The 24,760-nt window shown below is 45.1% G+C and overlaps 1 protein-coding gene across 1 annotated transcript in view; it reads left to right on the top strand.

Moving 5' to 3' along the window:
* Positions 1–24,760, top strand: part of si:dkey-220k22.1 (multiple epidermal growth factor-like domains protein 9) — a 101,883-nt gene that overhangs the window by 4,933 nt on the left and 72,190 nt on the right. The window contains 1 exon segment of the mRNA XM_048258123.1: positions 19,939–20,128. Coding sequence (XP_048114080.1) covers positions 19,939–20,128 — 190 coding nt within the window.

Genomic DNA, 24,760 nt, shown 5'->3' with positions numbered 1-24,760 from the left:
TCAGATGATCCAGAACGCCGGGCGGCGCCTGGTCTACAACCAACCCAAAAGGGCACATGTTACCCCGCTGCTCATCCAGCTACACTGGCTACCTATGGCGGCCCACATCAAATTCAAGTCTCTAACGCTTGCCTACAAAGTAGTCTCCGGTTCTGCTCCCACCTACTTGAATGCCCTCATACAGACTTACACTACCTCCAGACCGCTGCCTCCTCTGATCGAATCCACGCCTAGCTCTACCACCGGGTGCGCTCAAGCCAATCCAAACTTTTTCTCATCTGTTGTTCCTCGCTGGTGGAACACACTGCCAGTTCCTACAAGGGCAGGGACATCCTTTTCCACTTTCAAAAACTCCTGAAGACCCAGCTCTTTAGAGAACATCTACTCTCATAGCAACACTTACAACAAGTCTTACTGATCCTAGCACTCACCAGCCGTTTTAAACTGACAAGTAACTGTTAAAAACAGCACTCACCGACGCACTTATTCTTACTGTACCCTAATGTTTTTTTTAAACTGTCCTAAAATTGTGAGAATTGTTCTAAAACTTACTGTTTACCATGTTGTTAGTCGCTTTGGTTAAAAAGCGTCAGCCAAATGTAATGTAATGTAATGTAATGTAATGTAATGTAATTTCTCTGTGGTAGGATGTGATGTAACTCAAACATTGAAAAATCCATTGCCCCCACGATCCAAACATTGTGTCAGAGCAAAATAATTGCCCTCTGATTTACTGTCCTTTTAGTCTCAAGGAATTCCATTAAATCACAAGGAGAAAGGGGCATGGTATCAAGCTCTATGCCATTTTTAATGTCTGAAGGGCAGCTCTGATGGAGGATAGTCAGCAAGCTGGCAAACGACCTTCCTTAACGGCTCTATGATGATGCATTATCTACCTGCTGCCAAGCAAGAGAGGGCTCATCCTTCTCCTGCTCCAACCTGTGTGTGTGTGTAGTGGGCGGGTATGAGGATGTGTACGCATGCAGGATCGCTTGCTGTCATGAGCTCCGGTGTCTGGATCTAGTGTGGGACTTTGCCTCTGCCATGTTTGGATGCACATTAACGACTCTAATGCGAGGTGAAAATGTAATCTACTTTTTGTCATCAGTTCTCACAACACAGGGCCTTGTCTTCAGTTTCAGTTTATGTGGAAAGCATGGGGAAGAAGTAGATATTTTGTTTATGATTATATCTCTTTGGAATGATTGTGAGGAAGAATGATTAAATTATCCCCCCATATCACATTTCCAGTGTGCTGAAATTATGCAGACCTGTGCTGTTTCTCGAGGATTTTAGAGCAGAGATAAGCAGGCCTGGCTTGTAACCACTCAGTGTTGACTTAACCTTGAACAAGCAAGGCCATGTCTGTTTACCTGGCATACAGTATGTGTTTGTAATAAGGCTTATGTTGAGTAGAAGGTAAAGGTTGTGTTTCAGATCAGAGATTTGTCTTGGGGAGCTTTGCAAAGCCTGATATTTAAAGGAGGAACTTCATAATATCCACTTAACCCTCGTCTAGCATGTGAATGGGAAGGCTATAAAAAATATCCTTTCTTGATGTACCTTGTTTATGTCGAGGGTGTTTGTACAGTGCCTTGCTGTGAATGGCGTTGTACTCCAGTGGCCCTGTGTCCCTAGTGGCTTTTGGCCTCAACCTCCAGCCAGCTGTCTGTCATTAGCCAGTGCTGAGCCAGATTTCTGTGGCGATACCAAAAACATGCCAACACAGCCATGCAAAACCTGGTTTACGCAATAAACTACACTAGACTCCTGCATGTCTCCTGCATGAAGGACAGTGCTATGTGCTGACGCTCAAATTTACAATGTAGACTTTTCACATGGTGCAGGCTGCAGTTCTCCCCTCCTAATTGGTTGGCGCCAGGAGACATCGTACCACTTGTGGGCTGTGGCCGACAGAACTGGAGCTGATAAGGTGAACCAGCTGCTCCCAAAGGGCCTCAGCACACAGCAGTCCTGTACAGCCGGTATGATTGCCCGTAAGGTTGCCAGGGGTAACAGAGGGCACTGCCGTCTCTGACTGGGCTGAATCGGCTGAGTGTGAGGTGGGAGAAGTGGCCGGCCTCCTGCCATCCATCACTTCCTCTGAGAAAAAGGAACAAAACTTCAGAACAACAGAGCAGGCTCTCTTTTAATGCCACGGATGTGAAGCCTCATAGACCTTAATGGTTTGAAGGTTGCTGTTTTATTATTCAGCTTGATGCTTCCTCTTTAACCCCAGAGGACAATTGGGCATTGTTGCGACTGGTTTATTTTTGCCACAACTAGGTAGTTATTATGAATCTAATTGCATGTGTTTCAGTGTTGTGGGAAAGTCAGGGGGAAATCCCCCTTAATTGTCACATTTCACAGTGTACAGACAATTTTGTGTAATCCAGTTTTTTCCAGCATGCTTTGATCCTCTGCTTCCTCTGCTGTTTAGTGGCGGGCATTCAGACTTGTTTCAGTGAGGTGCATGCTGCAGAATGTGAACACACACATTAGAATGTGAACCCCTGTCCATTGTAGAACTATTAGAATTGTGTATTCATTTTGCACCACTGCGTTAGTAGTTTAATATAGGATGGCAGTGAGTTGTGTGTAAATGTATATTTGTATACATGAATGCATTCTTACCACTTGATTTTATATACAGTACGTGTGTGTGTGTGTGTGTGTGTGTGTGTGTGTGTGTGTGTGTGTTTGTAAATGGATGGGATGGGGATGGGTCCCACTTATCCTAACTGCCCTCAGACTGTCATGCATGTACAGATGGTCTAGGAGTAGAGCTCTGGTGAATGACAGGGATGAATTGGTGTTTTAATCCTTTTAAGCAGCTAACGCACTTGGCTGTCCTGCTGAATGCTGAGCGCTTCTTTTTGAACCACCTCCCATTCTCATCAATGACTGATCTCAAAGGTCTATTATAACGCTGCCGAATAGACGATTATGCAGCATCCTGGCTCCCAGGGCTAATGTGCAGGGGTCACCTCAGCTGCACAGACTACATCATCATCATCAACCTCATAAATCCTCATATTTTGGTCCCTCTACAGAGTCACAGGCATTCCCAGTACCGTCAAAAGGGGATTGTGTGAGCTGTTTAGCATTCATGGCACTTGCCTCTACTCTCTCCTCCCCCAGAAGGCTGTGTCCAGATCAGCTGAAAGCCAGTGTAGCCACCCCGCACCCATCAGCTCCAGTAGCACAATGAAGTTTGGCTGTAAATGGTAATAAGTGTGAGATGGCAGGGTTTGGGTATGGAAACAAATTTCACATGTGGATTTTTTTTTTTTCAAATTTTCAAACAAATTTCACATGTGGATTTTTTTTTTTTTTCCCCTTTCCAAATATGCCACCAATATGCCACCAGACACACACACACACACACACACGGACCCACACACACACAAATGCCTCAATGCCCCTGTCCCTACAGCCATACACATCTCCCTTTTTTTTGCTTTTCACCTTGTGTTATGTAAACACATTTCACCAAGCTGCACTCAAATGTCAGCAGCATTTGCAGTCATGATTACGCTGAGGTCCAGAGAGAGGAGCGACAGGCCAGCAGAGAGGCACTGCTTGCCTTTGTTCCTCTTGTCAAAAGTGGTGAGTGTGCATAGTAAAGGCCACTGCTCCCACTTGTGTCCTTTCACTTCATTTTTAGCCACCTCTTCCTTGGTCGATAATGTGACCGGCACCACAGCAAAAGTAACGCATCCCTGTTCGGTTGCCAAGTTCAAATTCTGAGTAGATATGAGTAGTTACGTACTGTCATGTCATCTGACCTGGAAAGACCTACTGTGGTAGCCTGCTTTCAACTTGGCCCAAATTGTGGTAGCCTGCTTTCAACTTCCCCAAATAATAGTGATTGCATTTACATCAAATCACTTTTTAATCGCTTAATTCATCCTCCATAAGACTCCCTATCATTCTCTTGGCTGTGGGCATCAGGTGTACACACGCGTACACACAGCAAAGACAAATGAATACCATTCTCTGTTGTTTTTGCTGAGGTGCCTTTTGCTCTAAATTCTTAGAAACAAGGTTTATAACAACGCTAACCACTGTGATACCTCTGCCTCACAATGACTGGAAGAGCTGTAACCCAGCTGCGGTGTGGGGAGACAACCGCATGGCTTGTATTGATCTGCGGTGAGTTTTACAGCCTTTAAATAGATGCCTTGGGACCACAATCTCCCCTTAGTAATTGGGCCCTGCTGTTTGGTTCAGCTCAGTGAGCTTGGTCACCCCGAACTTGGCCTTGTTAAAGTTGATGGGAGAGAAAGCGCTAGCATCATTGAGCTCTTAATCAAGCCTGCCAGTGCAGTAGGGGAATGAGTCGTCTGCGGGCTGTCAGAGAGGTGCTGTGACAGACCTGCGTTCCCATACCGGTACCTGTGAGCACTGCTGGACCTGAACAGTGTCTTTAAAAAGTGATCCCGCCAGCAGATTTTTAATTAGCAATACATAGTGTTCCTTAATTCCTGGAAGCAGTTATGGACAAGACACTTCAGTACATGGATGGGACCAAAATATGAAAGTGGTTCTGAAGGTGAAAGATGAAGGTAGTTTTGGTTCTTGAGCCAAGACCTCTACAGGTCTGATGGTCGATTGTGCTCTGTCTAGCAGTGGTGCAAATGCAAGAGGGTTTTTTTTTTTTTTGTTCAGACTTGGCTCAATGAAGGAAAAAGGGATTGCTCTCTGCAGGGGTGCCCCACCAAACTGAATAATTTACTTTCCATGGAAGACGGCGTCTTATCAGCAGAATTCTTCTTTCAGATCGTATGGAATGGTCATGCTAGTAGGTTAAACCACTATGAAAATGTTGTGTGTTTTCACCTTATGCCTCTAAAATGTCATATTCCCACTGTATAATCAAATGTGTAATACTTCAATTTTTGAAGGGAAGGGGAATGATTACCATATTTGGAATATTTATGTCTTTCTCCAGACAGGGATTCCCTTGTGTATTTGACTTGGTGGTGGGATTTGAAGTGTTTGTGGTCCTTGCTGGAGTGCACATGTCTGTTGTTTTGTTGGAATGACATAATGTCATTGTCAGCCCAGTTGGACCAAAAGGGCGCAATATTATCTATGGTACAGCATTAGTTGATTTTAACAGTGTTCTTTTTTTAACTGTAACTGTAACTCTTCCACCCAATAATGGAAGTTGAATCTAATTTAAAATAAATTATTGTTTTATCATTGGGTGGCTGGTGAAGCTATTTTTGTGCCTCCCCTATATCATCATGGTCAAGCTTAGCTCACCCATCTTTTGTCCTGTTAAGCAAGTAGATAAAGACACCGTTAGATGTCACATTCTCTTGTCTTTCCTTCTCCAGTCTCAGTTGTTTCCTACACATCCCCATCCCCCTGCCAAAAATCCTGTGGATGGTTGGCATTCCACCCCTTATAGGAAAACTTTTGTTTCAAATTCTGCAGGGATCAGACTCATGCTCCCATGACCTCTCCTGGTTCAAGGTCATTGTTGTAAAGTCTTGTCAGCTTGACCCCACCTTTCAGAGTAGTTGACCCAGACTTTGGTCCCTCTTTTCTTTTTGATGGTATACTCTTCTACATAGCTCTGGAAGTGACACTGACGTAATGCCACTGCTTGTATACTACACCAAATGGGTTAACCTTAATTGTTGAGAGACTGAAAAGTCCCAGAGCATATTATCAAATGATATGTATTAATATTTGCATTTATTTTTCATTTTTTAATCACTTTTAGGCTTTGCCAAACTTGCACTTATAGTACAATTTCATCCTTTCTCTGAGAGTAGCCATTGTGGTTAATGCAATCAGTTCTATCAGTTCAACACCACTGGCTGAGGATCAGTCATGGATGACTGAGCACACTTTCAGCACTGTTCACTGGGAGATGCTGGAGCCATACGAGGCATGTTTAGCAGGCTTGTGCAAAATTCCAGAATTGAATTGGAACGCCCTCTTAAATTCCAATTCAATTCTTGAATTTCACTTGCATTTCAATTGAGGTAGCAAACAGGAAGCAGAATTGCAATTCGAATTGTGCACAACCCTGCTGTTTAGAGGTGGCGAGGCATCAGGAGTCCCAAGGTGAGGAGTGCATGGTGGACATGTATAGTATAGGTGACAATAGAAATCCTGAAAAGCTTCAGAATATGGGAGAAAACAGAATGGCAATTATTTCCTGGTAAGCTGCCAAACAAAACTGGCTTAAGTTTTTTTTTTTTTTTTTTTTTTTTTTTTTTAAAAAGGTCTTTTGAAGCGTTCAATGCTAGTGCCCTTTGCGCACGGCTCCCCTTAGACGGTCGTCGCCTCTGTTTCCATAAAGGGCCTGAATAACTTCTTTCCTATGGAGCAGAAAATGTATGCACCGCTGGAGGCTCAGAGAGGATGGGGGCCCCGAGTGCTTTAATTGCCATTGTGTCCATTAACCGAGCTCTGTCATTGTCCATCAGCCCCTTTAGACGGAAATATAACCCACAGCTTCATGACCGAGAGACACACTGGTTCCTGTGTGGTGATCTCACTCTCTTCCCCTTTTTTCTTACTTCTGCTCCGGCCTCTGCTGTGATGAACTCTTTTTTTTCCCCTCCCTCTCAGCCTCATTCAGTTCTGCATCTTCCCTTTTCACCCAGCCGATTTCCCCCTCCCTGTGTCCCTGTGATTGGCGCATACGTGGTGTCTCACTGCTGGAGAAGATTTGCAGATTTGCGTGGCTGGTGTAAGTAAAGGGAGTGAGGAGATCACCAGCTGAGTCACTGGGCGAGAGAGCAGTGAGGATAGGTGTGGTGAGGAGGTCAAAGATGATTGTGGTGTGTGGTGTGGAAAGCCAAGGCCAGATCCTCACATTCTTGTCCACAGGGAGTGTGATGAGCTCAAACGTGCTAGGCCTACAGGAATAGTCCTCTGTGCTGGGGAGACTCTGCAGCTTCTACTTCACTTTCACAGCCCAGCTGACAACCTCATTACTCATCTGTTTTAGTTTTCTCCTCGCTTACCTATTTTTAAGAGAAATGCTGAGGCTTGTGGTTTTTATGGTGTGTCTGTGTGTGTGTGTGTGTGTGTATGTGTTCCAGTATAAATCGGAAGAGCACATGTTGTTTGGAGCAAAATGCCATAGATAGCTGTTTTATTTTCTAATGGAGATTCATTTATCTTTATGATTTGATTTGATTTTTGTTGGTAATTCAGAGGTTTTATGGGAACTCTTCTGACTTGACAGTCCAGAGATAACCGTCTGGTGACCCCAATCTATTTGACCCCAGTGACTCACCCTTGACCTGTGACCTCAGCCATATGGAATCTCAGTGACAGCCCCTCATTGTTGTTGTAATGTGCGCCACCATGTGCTGTGGGCTTAGTGTCCCTGACTACTGATGAGCAGTACAATTTAAACGCCACTGGTAGGAGGATGGGTTGTTTTTGCTGGTTTACTAGACTAGAGCGCTGCTGATGCACTGCTCATCTGGCTAATGATCCCAGGGCTGAATCTAGTGATCCCAGTGCTGAATCTAGTGATCCCAGTGCTGAATCTAGTGATCCCAGGGCTGAATCTAGTGATCCCAGGGCTGAATCTAGTGATCCCAGGGCTGAATCTAGTGATCCCAGGGCTGAATCTAGTGATCCCAGGGCTGCGTTCAGAGCCATAAGACCAACAGCAGAGAGGAAGATGGAGGAAGCCAAAGCTGTACAGTAAGACAAGCAAATGCGGTGAGACAGGCCGGTGAGCCAGCGGTCACAGGAACGAGGAGACTTTGTGTCGGTAATCCCGCCATAGCAAACAACGGCCCGACAGCACGAGGACAGGGCCGTAAGCAGCTTTTCTCCTTTGTTCTCGTTTTTGTCGCTGGATGTCGTGTAACCTGAGTAAATCGTTCACCCCCGTTCACAGATTTGGATGAGCTGTGCTTGCAAAAGGCACAGTGATCGCATTGCTGTTACATTTCATTACACACTTGTCATCATCCTTTCCAATACCCCTGAATATGCTCTGGCACTGTTTGCCATGTTGTCTACAGTAATAGTCATGTTCTTAAAATGACACCACATCTTGTGCTTGTGTTTCACATCTCATCCAGCTTACTCCTAATAAATCTGAAACAAACCGGAACATGGCCAGCTGATATCCTTTTACCCTGATTGAAGGGACTTTGTTGCCACCATAGGCACCAAAAGAGTGAAGGATGGACTGCAGATGGAGATAAGATGGCTGTCAGTGGTATGGGTGTGCTCACCTCCTCTCGGTTTCCCACCTCTCCAGCACATTGGGGAATTGGAGTAATTTGATCCGCGCTCGTCGGAAGCCTAGTGCACACAGCATGCACACACTTACTAAGGAAATCATCATCACGGAGGGCCACGGAACATGAACAAAACACCCAGCAGGGGCCTTGGCCAGTGAACTGCGCCCGCAATATGGGAGGCTAGCCTAATTAGTTTGTGAATGTCTCCCAAGCACCTCGTTGGGAAATTACTCGTAGTGGTGATGATGCTGTGGTGATGAACATGCTCTAAATCAGTGGGATGCTCTGTTTACGCATGGTGGGAATCAATGACTTTCCCCAAATCAATGAGGATCTAATGGCATGTGGCATCCCACGTGCCCTATTGTGCTTTGTCCTCAGAAACTGATGTTGGCTAAGAAAACCCCTATGTTAATGGGAACGTAATGTCATTTGTCATTTATTTGTTTGTGTTTGTTGTCCTGCAGGACAACATAGAGAAAATGGTGTTGACAACACCAAGGTCACGTGTTTGCTTACTTGTGTACAGTACGCATATCAATACTGATACCAACATAGATGTGTACGCATATCAATACTGATACCAACATAGATGGATAAATGTCTGACTGAAATTGAACATGAATTTCAGTGGGGTTTTTTGTGTACATAGGAGTGGTTCACTCCGTAGCTCTTTATAGGTCACGTGCAGACTGTGTTAAGGAAACACAAGGGCTGTACAACGGGGTGTTTGTTACCTACTGCTGCAAATATACTCTGCCAGCAGGTGGGTCTACAATTTGTTGTTCCCCAGCAGGAAACCCATCCACTGTAACCGGGGATAATATGATGTGACTCCATTCAATTTCTTCTGTAAAGAGAGTGTGTGCGCCCAGCGAAGCAGAACTGAAATGGTAGCATTGCCAAACCGTGTGTTTTTTTGTTTTTTTTCAAAGGAATACCAGTGTAGATTTATAGCAAATGGAACACTAAGAGGACGCCATAAAAAGACACCGCATAAAGAAAGAAAATACTCATTTGTGTGGCACTGCTTGATAGACACCCATGAAGTCATTGGAAATTTGCAACCGTCACACTTTTTCTTGTTTTCCCTTATTCTGTAAGCCTCTGGTGGTTTGGTTACAGTACTCAGAAGGGGGCGGGTCTCATCATGGAGACATCTGCTTGCCATCAATCTGTAAACCTGCCTGCTGGGAGTTCCTTGCTGGGGTGAGAGAAGACCACATTGGCAGCCTGGCATCGGATGATAGGCCATGGTCATGCCAACCTGCCCACAGACAGACACATGGGCACACCCTACCCTATACTCCACCCTACTCTTGTCTTGTTGTGGTGTTGTCCCCCACTGAAGGAGGAGACTTGTAGTGGAATGGAGAAATGGCGGCTCTTTCAGTTTCTGATCAAGCTTTAACTTTATTAGTCCAGGCCACATGCCTTTATACTCGGCCTCCTTTTTACCTGCCATCAAGAGAGAGAGTGAGGGAAAGAGAGAGAGAGAACTGTCGGAGAAATCAAAAGTGTCACCTGAGAGCTGTGCTGAGCCATTCCCAGCTGAGCTGAGCTAGGCTATACGGAAAATCTGCTTTTTTTTGTCAGGCTTCTCATAAAGCCGGCAGTGGTGAGGTGACAGCCCGACTGGATTTATTTTGACTCTGCGCTGGATGTAGGCGTGCCACTGAATACTCTTTCGCATCCCGGATAAATGTACCTGTCAGAGTCTGTTCCCCTGAGCTTCGTCTTCTGTCTGTCTGTCCGAGAGCTCATGAGTCTGGAGTCTGCTACTGTGTGAGCACGCTCTCCAGCACCCGCACCCCCCCCCCCCACCCTCATCATCCGCACCCCGCGTTCGTCATGGGAAAACAGTCATGTCATTTAGCTCGAGTGCTCTGTTGTTGTTTTTCCCCCTTTAATCCGCTGCATGAGATTATCCCTCCAAACTCAGATGGGTCTCATTCACAGATTTGTCTCAAAAGCTGCATGAATTGCAGCAGAAGGTAAATAGCGTGCCATATGTCTGCTGGGTCAGTAGTGTCAATGCAATCAAAAGAAAATGCCATGGAGAGAAATATTTGCGCAGACCATCGGTTTGCTTTAGCGGATGTGCCGCTCTGCCCTTTTCTTGTGGTCTGCACTTTGTCTCGGCGTTGTTATTTCTGTGTGTTTGCTTGGAGACAGTCTTGTGTCAGCACTTAGGAGGTGTGTGTGAGTGGGTGTGTGGGGAGCGGGAGGAGGTGGGGTGCACTTTAATGGCTGGATCCCATCTCTGGCGGACATGCTGTAAACACACCGCAGGGATCCACCACTCATTATCTGAAGTGTGTGTGTGTGTGTGTGTGTGTGTGTGTGTGTGTCTGTCTGTCTGTCTGTTTTTTGTCAAATGTCAGATCGCTGGCCACTACCTGCTAACATTAACTCCCACAGCCTCTGAAATGTCAGAAAGTGCAGCCTTGCATCAAAAAGCAATATTTGAACTTCTACACTGTTTTAAATGGTGCAATGGGCTGGAATCTTGTTCTGTAAACACTGTCACTTCCAAACAATTTCCCTTGAAATCTACTCAAATAAAAAAATAATCCTGGCCTTTGTTGATTGTACTGTTATGATTGTGAAAATGTACAGACAGGATAATCAAGTATGTACAGACAGGATAATCAAGTATCTGATCTATGAAAGTAATCACACTCTTTCCATGAGTGCAGGCTGAATGGTGAATGCTGCGTCAGCTTGTCAGCCGCATGGCTGATCGTATAGACAGGGCGTTATATAAGGAGTATGTATCAAGGATATTCAGCAGCAGGCTTTGTTTGATGCCTGTTTCCAGTCAGTTTTTTTTATCCTTTGCTATCTTGGCATCTGTGGCTATAATCTGTGCTCTGCTCCATATATCTGCTCCATATTCTATCATTGATAATGTTACAAATAAACATAAAGACTTGATGTAACTTTTGGTCTCATCATTTGGTCAGAACCTAATATGAAGTGTTAGTACATTTACATGCTGTCAAAGCTCATCCTCACATTGAATTTCCCGTTGGGGGTCAATAAAGTATCTATCTATCTATCACATAGATACCCAGGAGCAGAGAGAATAGAAGAATTGTTGCAGCCTCTGAAATGACTTTGAAGTCTGTTTATTGTAAAGCGATCTTCTGAAAGCATTTTGCATGATGAAAGTATGTTTTGTTTTTCCTATATGACAGTGTTAGCATGTGGTGGGGAGTGGTGTGACTGTCACGTGTGCATTACATAAGTGTCTCTGCTCTCTGTGATGTGCTCAACCTGACAGCAACATCCCCGCTGTGAGCATATACGTGCATGTCTGCCTGACATGGTGGTCTCAATAAAAGTCTCCTCCTCCTTCTTCATTTACATCGATCAGTGTCTGAATGTTTGAGTGTGTCTGCGTGCATGTTTGTGTTTGAATACATGACCTTGTGTTTGTGTGTGTGTGTGTGTGTGTGTGTGTGTGTATTAGAGATGATGTTTCACTCTTTCACACGGTAGGTTTCTTTATTTTGTGTTATACCTTTCAGTGTGGTGTCCTGCATGGTCTGTTGCAGATGTGGCATTGCGAAATCAAGTAGAGAAGGGGGCAACAGAGGCATGGTAGCCTACAGTGAAGTAGAGGCAGGGCCAGAAGAGCAGTGCAGTAGCGTGAGTGTCATGGCAGGGAGAGTAGCATGTGAGTTGGAGTTGAATGGAAGTCTGAGGATGGTAAAGAGATTGATTTGTAGGGTAACTGGCTGCAAGCTCTCTGACCTGTGATGGTGACTCTGGAACTCTGCGTGGGCACTGGGCAGTGATGGGCAGGGGGCAGGTGAGCGTGGCGCCGCCTTGGTAACGGGATCCAGTCCGACTGGGGGAAGTCGGGAGGATCTCGTGAGCCGGTGGCAAACACAGGCTGACAGGGCCACCGTGAACCTGGGCGTCACCACGGAAGCAGCAGCAGCAGCTAGCCAGCAAATGCCCGGAGCGACAGCACTGCACTGTGCTACACTGTGGCCAGCTCCACACGGGTTGTGTAATCGCCATCATAACAAGTCTTACATAAAAGGGCCGGGGCAAGAGCCACAGGCTCTCCTTACGCGAGTAGGGACCTCCTGCCAGGGACCACAGGCATGGCCTGGTGCTTTGCCCGTGCCCGCTGAAACGGCCTGTGTCTGGAAAGGTCACCGCCAGCCCATGTTTGCCCTCTCTGAATGATGCAGAGAGACATAAGACAGTGGAGCACTGTCAGAGGTCCACTGTTCTGCACGCTGCCATCTTTTATTCCAAGCAGCAGGCTTACGTGACACAAGGAGCATGACGACAGGCTAAAATGCTATATGACATGGTTAGGCCTTGTTAGGAGAAAATATGTGAATTTTGATGTCCAACCCCCATCACACACACAAACACACACACTTTAGTTCCCTCTGTTTTTCTCCGGACTGAAAACTTTGTAATTCTCTTCTGTATCCTGGGTCTCCTTGGGAATAGTCCCTCATTAGGAGGTGCTTTTTGAAGTAGACATAATTGCCCCGTAGCAGAAGTGCTGTTACAATTCTATAAAATGAAAGTCTCCCACATAATTGTCTAACCTGACATTAAAGAAAATTGCATGCGCTTGCCTGGAGATGCTTACCAGGTCACCCTGTAACAAAGTCTTCCTCTCCCCCGCTGTTTGGGGCTCCTTAGGAGCTTTCAGAAGGATTATGATCGTCCTCCTATCTCTGCTGCTGCTGCTGCCATTCTTCCCCACATGGAGGAACATGGCTCTGGATATAAATTAAGGGTGGTTGGTGGAGGGGTCTGATCTTTTTAAAAGAGCAGATGTTCACATTGGCTTGATTTTATTATGTTTCTGTACATGCAGTCATTGCTCAGTTTGCTCTACTTCCAAGTTGCTCTCTTTATTGTTATAAAAAAAAAGAAACATATTTCTGTAACAAGGATAGATATGCTTTAACTAATTTTGAGCTTTCCGTTCCAGCAGCAAGTTGAGTCAGTCAGTTACATGCTAATGTGGTATGAGGAATAGAAAACCTCTTTTCACTAGCCTGGGGTGTTGGCGTTGCAGGGAAGTGCTCCTGTGCTGTAGCATGTGTGTTAATCATGGTGCTAATAGCCCTGCTAATGGGTAGCTGCTTCACCTCCTCACCCATGGTGGTCATTTGAGTGGCAGTAATGGGACAATTAAACACATATTTACTTTTGAATTGGATACACCTCAAAAGACATTTATTTGTTAAAATGGACACAATCTTTTGATTGCTTTTGTTTGTGAATGCATTTGGTCGGTAATGTTATTCTAACCCTTACTGGATGCTCATTTCAACCACTACTGCAGGTATTCATTCTCAGTGTGTTTCCAGGCCATTTACCCCTTTTCACACAACATACATTCAAAATATTTTTTTTATTCATAATAAAACACTAAGAACTATCACTTTTCAAAAACTCCTGCTTATTCTTAGAGTGGGCTTCAGGTCATCCAGCAAGATATCTCCACCCTCAGTAGCTCTGCAGTGAGGTGTTGGTTCAGCCAAATCACCGGCGACAGCCTCAATCGGCATCTGTTTCTCTGCCATCTTCATCGATCTCACCCAGCCGATGTTCCTCATCAGTGACAGCTTTCGCCCGGCTGCCAAAGACACCGGCCCCAATGTGGAGTGACAGAACCGCGCTGGAACTTGGCAGCGGTGTTCAGCATCACTCATCGTGGCCCATAGAGTACCGCCCATCATGCTGCCTGGCCCCATTTGGCTGGTCTGAGAGGTACGATTAGGAGATTAGGATGAGGAGTGTGATCTACTGTCACTTAGTAGTGAGAACAGGCGCGCTCAACTTTAAATCTCACAACAATTTCGGGTGCGAGTTAAAAGGTGACAACTTAGAATAGAAAAACCGCACTCTCAAGTATATTCTCTTTACTTATTTATTAATGCCATGTCCACAGACGCGTTTCGGCCTAAGCCTGACGATAGCTTAGGCCGAAATGCGTCTCTGGACATGGCATTAATAAATAAGTAAAGAGAATATATTTGAGAGTGCGGTTTATCTACTGTCACTTGCCAGCAGTCGTTTGAGTATGTAGCCTGAAATGCTGTCGAGCCTGCCCAGGTGCGGCTTAGCAACTGGACGGACGTGAGCTGAGCGAGCACGAGAGATGAGACGTGACTTGTAGAAAACCACATGAAACCCACACACGTATTCATCTCATTTGTCTCGTCTCAATTGCCTCGGTACCAAACCACAACAAACACAGGTATTCATCTCATTTGTCTCGTCTCAATTGTCTCGGTACCAAACCACAACAAACGCACTTGGTTTGGTCAGGTTTCTGACTGACACTCAGTAAATGAATGTCTTTTGAATTTATATTTCCACCCAACATGCACATGTCCCCTGCTCTCCCACTCTTTCCTGTGCTCTAATAACTTCTGGTGGGTGGCCATGTTGTTTCTGGTAAAAGCCTAGGGACTAATGACCTGTGGAATTTATGGTGTAATATTTGTGTTTTTTCAAGTTGGAATGTGTACAGATTTAGTTTCATAAAGTTGTCTGATGTTCACTTTTCGTGTGTGTGTGTGTGTGTGTGTGTGTGTGTATACTCTGGCGGTACTCTGTTCCTACAACAACATTGCACAACAAAGCCCATTGTTGCTTGCCTCATTATCTGCAAATCGCCAGGCATGGACCTTAATAGCCTCCTGAAAATGCCACAGCGTTGACAAATAGAGGCCCCCCCATCATCCGCACTTCATCCTCTCTCTCTCTCTCTCTCAAAAATGAAAGTGTTCTCCACTCTATCTCATGCCCCTGCAGCCGTTACCCCCACAGTGATTATAAAGCACAGGAGGAGGTGAGGAGAGAGCTGCCTTTGTCTGCTACACGCTGGCATTGTGTAATCTTATCGGCAGCAAGGTCACCTCCGATGTGCTCTCCGATTTCCAGCCAGCTCCACCACCACACACCCCCCAAGCCAACTTGTGGGAGAGTCGCGTGCTGAGCGCTGTGCACTGCTGGCTGTGCTAGTGCTATATATATATATATATATATATATATATATATATATATATATATATATATATATATATATATATATATATATCCACCTCACGTCCTATTTAACCTCTGACTGGACACACTGGGCCACTGAGGGATGCAGCAGAGCTGCGTGTGTGTGTGTGTGTAAGGATGCTGTAAAACAATGACACTCAAATGACGGGCTACTCTACAAATGAGCACAGAAAGAAAACAGTGCAGCGTGACCTTCAGAGTAGCGTGAAAAAGGCTACGTGTGAATAACAAAGCTTATTAAAGTTGACAAAATACTCGTGACCTGAAGTTAATTATCTTTTCCTGCCTAAATGAATGTACACCAAGACACAAAAAAGATGTTGCTTTTAGATTTGAAAATATTGTCACTGTATCTATGGTCTTGAATAGCACTATAGTAAGGGATCAAATCTGGAAGATAAGGGCTTTCATCTGAAGTAGTGTGATAAAAAATACCCTGCAGGTGTTGCTCTTACCCGGGCCTCTTGGGATTCTGTAGACATCCTTGACCTGCTGATATGTGCCTCCTCGGTATTTGTCCTCATTGTGGAGGTGTTTTGTTCGCGTTGCCAGGATTGCTTCCCTTTGATTTGCCACATTGTGGGCCCTGGGAGTGCACCTAGCACAAACACATTAGCCACTCGCTGGTGGCTGCAACACTCCATCACCCGGGAGATCTGCTTGGGCTCCCTCCCATCTGCACCCCTCTATCTCTGTCACACACACTTCCACCCCCCGTCTGCTCTCTCAGTGCACTCTATTTCTCTCTCTCTCTCGTTCTTTCTTACTCTATCTCTTTTTTTCTCTCTGTTTCCTCCCCGAAGATCGCTGGTACACATCTACACTCTCAAAAATACCGCAGACGCGCACACACACACACTGTGTCTCTTTCTCTTTCATACTCATAGATATTCAGTACCTCTACACACTTGCACCTACTTACACCCTCCCCAACACACACACACACACACACACACACTCTCACACACACTCTCTCGCACACACACACACGCACGCACGCACACACACACAAACCGTCTCCTTCCTTCAGTCGCACAAAGAGAGGTCCCCACTCACACTTGGTCTTTGTGCCTGATGTGTGTCAGTCCCAGGGGAAGGGAAGGCTAACTCCTCTGCTCTCCTCTCTTCTGCGCCGTGGTAATTGGAAACACAGAGATTACATTACTCTGCCACTGGAAAATATGCAGCTAATCTAACTGCAGTAGGACCGGTGGGACACAGCCATTGGCATCTTAGCCAGGGATTCACACACGCTTAATCACGTTCTTTGGCAAATTAGAGTTTTTGTTTGTTTGTTTTATGGCTGTAAGGTTAGATGATTAAAACTATTTCATTGTTGGATTGAAACCATTTGCTACTATTTTACAGCCAGAATGAAGATTTATTCAGTTGTTACCTGTTCAAGTCATAGGGATTGCAATACTGCTGCACTATAGTGCATGAGAGGGCAATAATACATGAATTATGTACTAATAAGTTACCACAGAAAGTCAGATGATGTCTCGTTGGGAGAAGAAGGCATTGCATCTCACACACACAGACTCTCTCTCTCTCTCTCTCTCTCTCTGTGATCTGATGTGTGTGTGTGTGTGTGTGTGTGTGTGTGTGTGTTGCTCTTGGTCCTGGATAAGGGCCATAATCAGGTTCTGGAGGCTTGTAAGCTCAGCTGCAGTGACTAGCGGCTCTGATGTTCGTGCCTGTGTAAAATCCCTGTTTGGTCGGGCGCCTTGTTTTGAATCTTTTAATGTTGATGCAACTCAACAATGTTTTTGTGTTGCTCGTGAAGGCGCACAGAAAAATAATACACACACACACACACACACACACACACACACACACACACACACACACACACACACACACACACACACACAGTGTGCATACATACCCCTTCAGCACTAAAAAAAGGGAACAGTTTGTCCAGCTGGATGAGAAGGACCTGATAAAATATGGCCTTTCTCAGTTTGCAGCAGACACACACATGCACACCTTTTCTCTCTCTTTCAAACAGACTCCAACAGACACACACACATGGCCTTAGATGTCCGTCCACTGGAACGTCCTGTTCCCCGTAGTGCTGAGTGGGTCTGTTTATTAACACACACACACACACACACACACACACGCTGTTCCCTCACGCTGTGCACAGAAGTGGGTTTCTCACTCACCTTCATGTCACGTAATACTCTCTGGCACATCACGCACAGAGACTTGTGGGGACTTGTCCCATCCATGATCCCCCTGGATCTATTTTGCGACTTCTGCATTGTTTTTTGCATTAAACATTCAGAGCGTCTGTGCGTCAATTTTCCTCTGAATGACAACTTATCTTTTGTTTTTTAATATGGAAGAGCTTTCGAATGGGTAATGAGAGCGGAGCCCAAGCTGGCTGTGAAATTACTTCTTTGGGTGCGTGTCCCTGTTTAAGGCTTCTGGTCGCCTTTTTTAGAAGGCTGTGTGTTGACTCCAGATCAAATAAAGAATTCTCTCTTCTTCGAAGGGAAGTAAGAGCCAGATAATTCAGCCGCTACAATATCATTTTCATGCCATAACGCAATTATCACTTCAAGGTCAGGGCTACAACAGAGACATGATTAGACTCTTTTATACACACATTCACATATTTCTCTCTCCATCTCTCTCTCCGTCTTTCATTAAACACATCCTTTGCTCCTATGATGGGCTTCCTTAATGAATGCCTGTTAAATATTTAATGAGGCATTAATGAGGCTTCTCTCCCCAGTCCAACTCTAGTCTGGATCCCCACTGCAGTCCCCCCTGTGTTAAAGAGATTCATGCTGAAGCCATGAGCAGAGATAACACCATTAAAGTGGCAGCTGTGATGAATTGGATGTGTTAGATAAGATCTCACCTGAAGAAGTCCGTTCTAGGTTCACACGCATTCAGTGAAGGGTTCATAACAACTTGTTCCTGTAGGTGTAGTAGTATTACCTGGTCGTTTATCGTTGGGGCTCAACGAGTTTGGACATGTTTTCATAGGTTGTGTAACTCCTGTTCTGCACATAAATTTCAGGGGAACCTGTGGTTCTTGGAACTTGGAATGTAGGAGCTTTCATCTAGAGTCTAGTGTGTGCGTGTGTGTGTGTGTGTGTGTGGCTCCGTTTCATTTTCTGTTTAAATTCAGGGGAACTTGCGGTCACAGAACACTGAATATGGAAGCAGTTTTTCTTTGTCCTCTTACAAATCTGGACACATTAGCCTGGCTTCTGTCTCAAAAACGAAAGTGGAAATTCACTTGACTCCAGGACTTGGCTTAGCCCCTCTGGAGAAACCACTCTCGAGCGCTGAAGGATTTATTGTGGGCTATTTCCATTAAGGCACTTCTTCTTTGCAGCACACTTCTACTGTTCCACCAGCTGAATGCTTGGCTGACACACAAGACTTATGGTCAGATTGCCCAGAACCTCACTGGACACCATGAAAGGGTGTGAAGTCCTTGCCTGTCTGCTCTGTTATGACGTGAGTTCTCACAACTAGGTCCAGATCATCAGGTTTCCAGGCCCCTGGGTAGGCATTTTTTTTTGGCAAGCTCCAGCTTGAGTCAAATGTAAATAAAAACCTCTGTGACAAGGACATCACTATGCAACTCTGCACAGAGCTCTCGATGCAGCAAGTATTCCCATGCAGTAGTGCTCTGGTGTCAAAAGCACGTCTGCTCGGCATTCAGACAGGCCAAGGTTCTTGGGTCCTAGCCAGCAAGCCGCCGTGACCTCTGCTAACACCTTATTAAAATCAGATAGCTTTCATTTCCTCTGTGGGCCTTCTGTAACATTAGCACTTAATAAAGAGCTTTCACTGATGGGGGTAGGGATGGCGGAGATTTAAACGCTCATTTCAGAGTGCCTTGAAGATTTTTTAAATTTCTATAAACGCTTCTGCGTTTTAAATATTCACACTCTTTTGAGGGACCATGCATTTTTTAGAGGGCATAAAATCTGAGCCCACAAAAAGGAAGGAGCTTTATTGAGTGTAATCCTCCAGTCTGATTTCCTTATTTAAATGCCACCGCTTACCACTTAAGACATTACGGCTTAAGTTTATTATGCTTCCTAAAAAGCTCAGTCTGCATCAGTTTGATTATTCCAGGGATTTGGAATAAGACACAAGAAAGCGAACTAAGACATACCTACACAAACAAAAAAAAAAGAATTTGTTTAAATTTGTTGTTGGTATTTCATTTGTAGTATTCTATATATCCAAATGGTAACAAAAGAAATAAAGTACACATCTCCCCTGGAACACCATTGGCTTGTATGCCCAGGACAAACTCAGCAGGTTCTTGGGCATCTCTGTTTGTGTGTTGTGATGTGTGGAGGACCACTCATGGACGAGTAGGCTGGAAATAAGTAAAAGGAAGGTTGTTGACATTTGTAAATCCAAAAGCTCTGAAGCAGTTATCACTGTGAAGTATCCCTCCTAAAACTTCAATCTATTTCAATAGAAGTGAATGAATATAAAGCACTTGTACTTCCAAGGCAGCTTTTGTGTCAGGCCGAATGGGCTATAGAATCACATTCATATTTATCTAGGTTACAATATGCTCACTGCTGTATTCTGTCTGATTGATTGGCCTCCCTGCTCTGAATCTGAATTGCCTTCTTCTCCTCCGTGTTGCCAGATCTCGGATGCAACTGCAGCGCTGAGGGCACGGTGGACTGTAACCTGGAGACGGCCCAGTGCGTCTGCCTGGAGGGCTACGCGGGCCCGCAGTGCGACGGGTGCGAGGATGGATACTTCAACAACGGCTCCACCGGGTGCCTGCCCTGTGGATGCGACTCCTTCGGAGCGGTCAGCACTCTTTGTGACAGGTAGGCGAAAGATTTCTAACTAGCGTGTGGACTCACTGGTGAATTTTATGTGATGTCATTGATTGTTGTGAATTGGCATTAGATGGAAACAAGATGGGGTTTTTTTACGCAGTTTGTTTCATGCAGGCAAACATATTTGAGTAATGTCTGTGATCACTTGGGTGCTCTGTGACCTAAGATGACTGAATAGAGGGCGTGGTGGTTGGCTCTCATGTCTGTGGAACTCTTTGCCTGCATTCAAAGAGAATGGCTCCACAGGACATTATGCTCAATTGACCCTTCACCTACTTTTTTGTGAAGGTTATGTAGAAAGGACATTGTAACTTAAAACCAAAATAGATGACGTTATAGGACATGGCATGAATGCACTGTCCAATTGGGTGTGTGTGTGTGTGTGTGTGATGTGATGTGACACACTAAATGACTTCCCTTCAGCAATTGCATTGGGGGTTTCTGCCTCGTACTGTAATTCATTATGTTCCTTATTGTGCTATTAGTATGGTAGCTGGTGACAGAGTTGTTACTTTGCCCTCACTAACTTCAGCAGAATGTCCACCTTGGGCTTTTTGCTCAAGTTATTCTGTTGCTATTTGCTGACTTGTTGTTGTGTGTGGCAGCGTGTGCAGTGTAGACCGGTGGGAGAAGCCACCTCAGGCATGGATGCATAAAGAATAACCTGGCTCTGATCCCAGGTCTCGGGAGGAAAAACCGCCCCAATAATCCTGCTTCCTCCATAAATATCCACCCCTTTTATATGGGAACCGTCAGAAGCTATGGCCTGTATATGGTTACTTATGACCCCATTGCTGGGTTATGGGGGTGATATTTTGTGGCAAGGTGCGGCATACTCTGTTGATATGACGTTTTAGAAGGGTAGCTGAATGATTTCATAGGCTGTTTGGTGGTGTCGGAAGGGTAATAAGGAGCCGTGATTGCGAGTGCTGTGAGATTAGCTCAAGGCGCTGAAATCCAGTCAATTTTTCAGTCACTTTGTGCTGACAAAGTCACACTTACAGTGAAAGCCCAGACTAATCTAGAACCCAGAACTGGCCCTTTGAGAGCCATTAAGGATCCTAGGTGGAACGCTCTGAAGAGGTCTGTGTAGGAGAACTATTGATAGTTCTTTGTCCATGTACATTGCAGTGCATTTTTACTGTGAAGAACCCCCTTACTCATGAAAATGAAACATTAGTTCCTGGTGCTATGTGTTTTTTTTGTATTTCCTGGGAACTCCCATTTTGGTTATTCCTCAGCTGTCGCTGACAGCCGTCGTACCTGTGTATAATAAGATGACTTTTCCCCACATCTGAGCCATGTGTCGGACAGATCTGGGTCAGGGTTTCTGGTTGACTGGCTTGGGTTAGCGCGCCAGTCTGGTTTTTGCCCCCGTCATTTAAGCTCTGTTTAACCACCCCCTCCCCCACCCCACCTTTGATGGAGTGGTGAGCTCTGATGGAAAATCTGTGTGTTTACTGTTACTAGGAAGATGGGGGATGGGGGCACTGAATATTCCATCATAAATCATGGCTGTTGGCTTAAGCATTCCTTCTCATGAAAACTGTGTAGTACGTGGGGAGCCAGCCAGAATATTGCAGTAATTTAATTTAATTGTGTGTGTGTGTGTGTGTGTGTGTGTGTGTGTGTGTGTGTGTGTGTGTGTGTGTGTGTGTGTGTGTATTGTGTTGTTGTTGCTGTTCTTCTTGCATGTCAGGTTACCTGCTTGCCTGGAGGGTGTGACTTCATCCTGTCTGTCCAACTGTTGGATGTTAAATTCAATCCATAGGGTTCTGGCCTCATCCTTGGCTCACACAAAGAGAGGAGGATCTGCTTCTGTTATTTGTTGACACGAATACAATATGCCTGAGGGCGCAGCCTTTGTTTTTTTGTGTGTGTCTGTGCATTTGTGTGACACACACACACACACACACACACACACACACACACACACACACACACACACACACACACACACACACACACAGACATGCATTCTATAGTTCTGTTCAGCCCTGATGCCAATTGCATCTCCATCTGATAATCGCATTCAGACCTGAAACATACAGTAGCCTACCTCCCATGTCTTTACAAGATATCACAGCACCCCTGAATCATACAGTATCTTCCATGTCTTTACAAGATGGCACAGCACACCTGAATCATACAGTACCTTCCATGTCTTTACAAGATGGCACAGCACACCTGAAACATACAGTACCTCCCATGTCTTTACAAGATGGCACAGGTGTGAAACCATCTCTGGTATTTTGTCTCCAGTTATCTCTCTGTTGCCGTCATTATTTTCATATACGCATATTATATCTATGTATCTATATCTCAATCTGCCTTTCCACCAGTCTAGCCATCAATCTCTGTCTACTTGTCATAATCTTGTCTGTCTCTAGTTGTTTGTCTTTCTTTCTTTGGTTTGTTCTTCACTTTTCCCATTTATCTTTCTGTCGATCTCAGACTCTATCAGACTTGTGTCCCTTCAGGAGTTGACCTTATCAAAGGATGTTAATCGTCATTGTTAATTAAATCCACTCTCAAATGCTCAATGTGGGGAACCACATATTGCAAAAGGTATGTCCTATGGAGAGACAGAAATCTAGCTGGCTCTATTTGTGCATACTCGCTGGTGGGGGGAATGTGCTGCATCTAAGAATACCTCTGACATTCTCCACCCGGAATCTGATCTCGGTATCCACTTCAGTCACTGGAGGACACGCAGGGGTTGTTACTTCTCTTTCAGCTCCCGAGAGAGAGGGAGAGAGGGAGAGAGAGAGAGGGAGGGAGAGAGAGGCATCAGGCTCCTCAGAGGCATGCTACCTAACCGTCTCGGCGGTGTGCCCAGTGTAAGAGAGACAGGTGCTCTCCTCCTACTGAAGATGTGGAGGTTTTCGAACTGCCTCCCAGGTGTTGCTCAGGTGAGCAGCAAGAAAACCGTGAAGAGAGAAGAGGTGTGATGGGCAAGACTAAACTGACTGGAGGGGACGGACAGAGACCGCAAAACTGACAGACAAAATCCAGTTATTGGTTTTGTGTTTTTGGCACCTAAGTGCTTGTTGAATTGCAGTATTATTTTTTTTGTCAAGCTTAGGACGCCTGTGTTTACTTAAAAGTAAATCTTCCAAATCTCCAGCTTTCTCGGCTTGTTTTCCTTGATTCGCTTTTCAGAATCAGAGACTGGCGAATTATAAAGTGTTTGGCTGCAGAATGTCAATTTGTCCCCGAGCCATTTGGAAGCTCTGTCCTGTTTCTCAGTGTTTTGTGTTTAGAATCGGGACCCAAATGGACGTTATGGTCCAACAGTCCTGGGTCAGCGTACTCACCCCGACCACCATCTGTCTTCATTCTATTACATAATAAATCGATAGTTAATTAGCTGCCATGAAGCACAAAGTTCAGTGGCTGTGCTACAGTAGACTATACGACCACATAAAGTGCATTGCAGCTCTTGGCTGCCTATTGTACGGCAGGGTATGTTGGTTGTTAATCTTAACCACCACACACGAAGGCTAAGGTTTCCTTAGCTTTAAATGGGATGACTCTCCTCCACTTTTCTACATCCTGGTTCCTTGGGTAAAGCTCAAGTTTGTTCATGCAATTGACAGCTAAGGGAAAGCAAGGCCTTGCCTTAAATGTTTGTGTGTATCTTTGTGTGTGTTCATGTGTGGCAGTGTGTGATGGTGTGCATGTGTGTTTGCATTCCCTCTGAAGAGGTCCTGTGTGTGTGTGTGGCAGACAGAGCGTGCAAGTGTTGAGCGAGGCCTCCTCTGCCTGCGCACTGATGATCCCATAAGCATGATGAGTAATTATAGCTTGCCCTGTTGCAGGGCCTATAGTTGGAAACTAGATCCATACAGTCATGCAAGGCTCAGCGAATCTCCGTGTTTGATTTGGAGCAAAGACAAACAGCTCAGACAGGAATGCTCTGTTTTAAAATTCCCTCGTGTAGAGTGGAAAGGGGAAAAAACGTCTTTAATAATTCATGTTAACTTCTTAATCTCTCTCGTCAGCCCCGAGGTATTATGAGCGGGCTCTGGGACATCAACCCGCGTCTGCCAGAGTGCCCTTGTAAAAAGCCTTGCCACCACTTGGCCACGTAAACCAATACCTCTGCAGCGCTCCAAAGCCCTTAGCTGGTACTCCAGAGGATGCTGACGCCTGTCAGCAGCACTCATCAGTGCCCTTTTAGCTGCAATTTAGACATTCACACTTTGATCTGCATGATGTGGTGCCGCGCCAAACCGGGATTGGTCTGTCTGTCGCCACGAGGGATCGTTTTTTCCTCCGTGTTTAGATATCAAGTCAAGCTTATGGTTTCTTTAAGACTCGTTGTGGGAGGATCAGTTGTTTAGATTAAACAAGATTAAAGAAAAATATTTTGGGGTTTTGGGTTCTTTACCAATGGCATGTGTATCAAAGTCAAAGTCAGCTTTATTGTCAATTCCTTCACATGTTCCAGACATACAAAGAGATCGAACATTACGCTCTCACTATCCCACGGTGAAGACAAGACATATTTGACCAATTTTAAGTCCACAGACAACATAACATTCAAGTAAACAAAAAAAGTAAGTAAATAAGTGAATAAGAGGGCACATATAATAATTGAAAAAAATAAGAGCAGCA

The sequence above is a fragment of the Alosa alosa genome, chromosome 12 (assembly GCF_017589495.1).
Source record: "Alosa alosa isolate M-15738 ecotype Scorff River chromosome 12, AALO_Geno_1.1, whole genome shotgun sequence".
NCBI lineage: Eukaryota > Metazoa > Chordata > Actinopteri > Clupeiformes > Clupeidae > Alosa > Alosa alosa.
The sequence above is the reverse complement of the archived record's forward strand: the minus strand, read 5'-3'. Positions and strand labels throughout refer to the sequence as shown.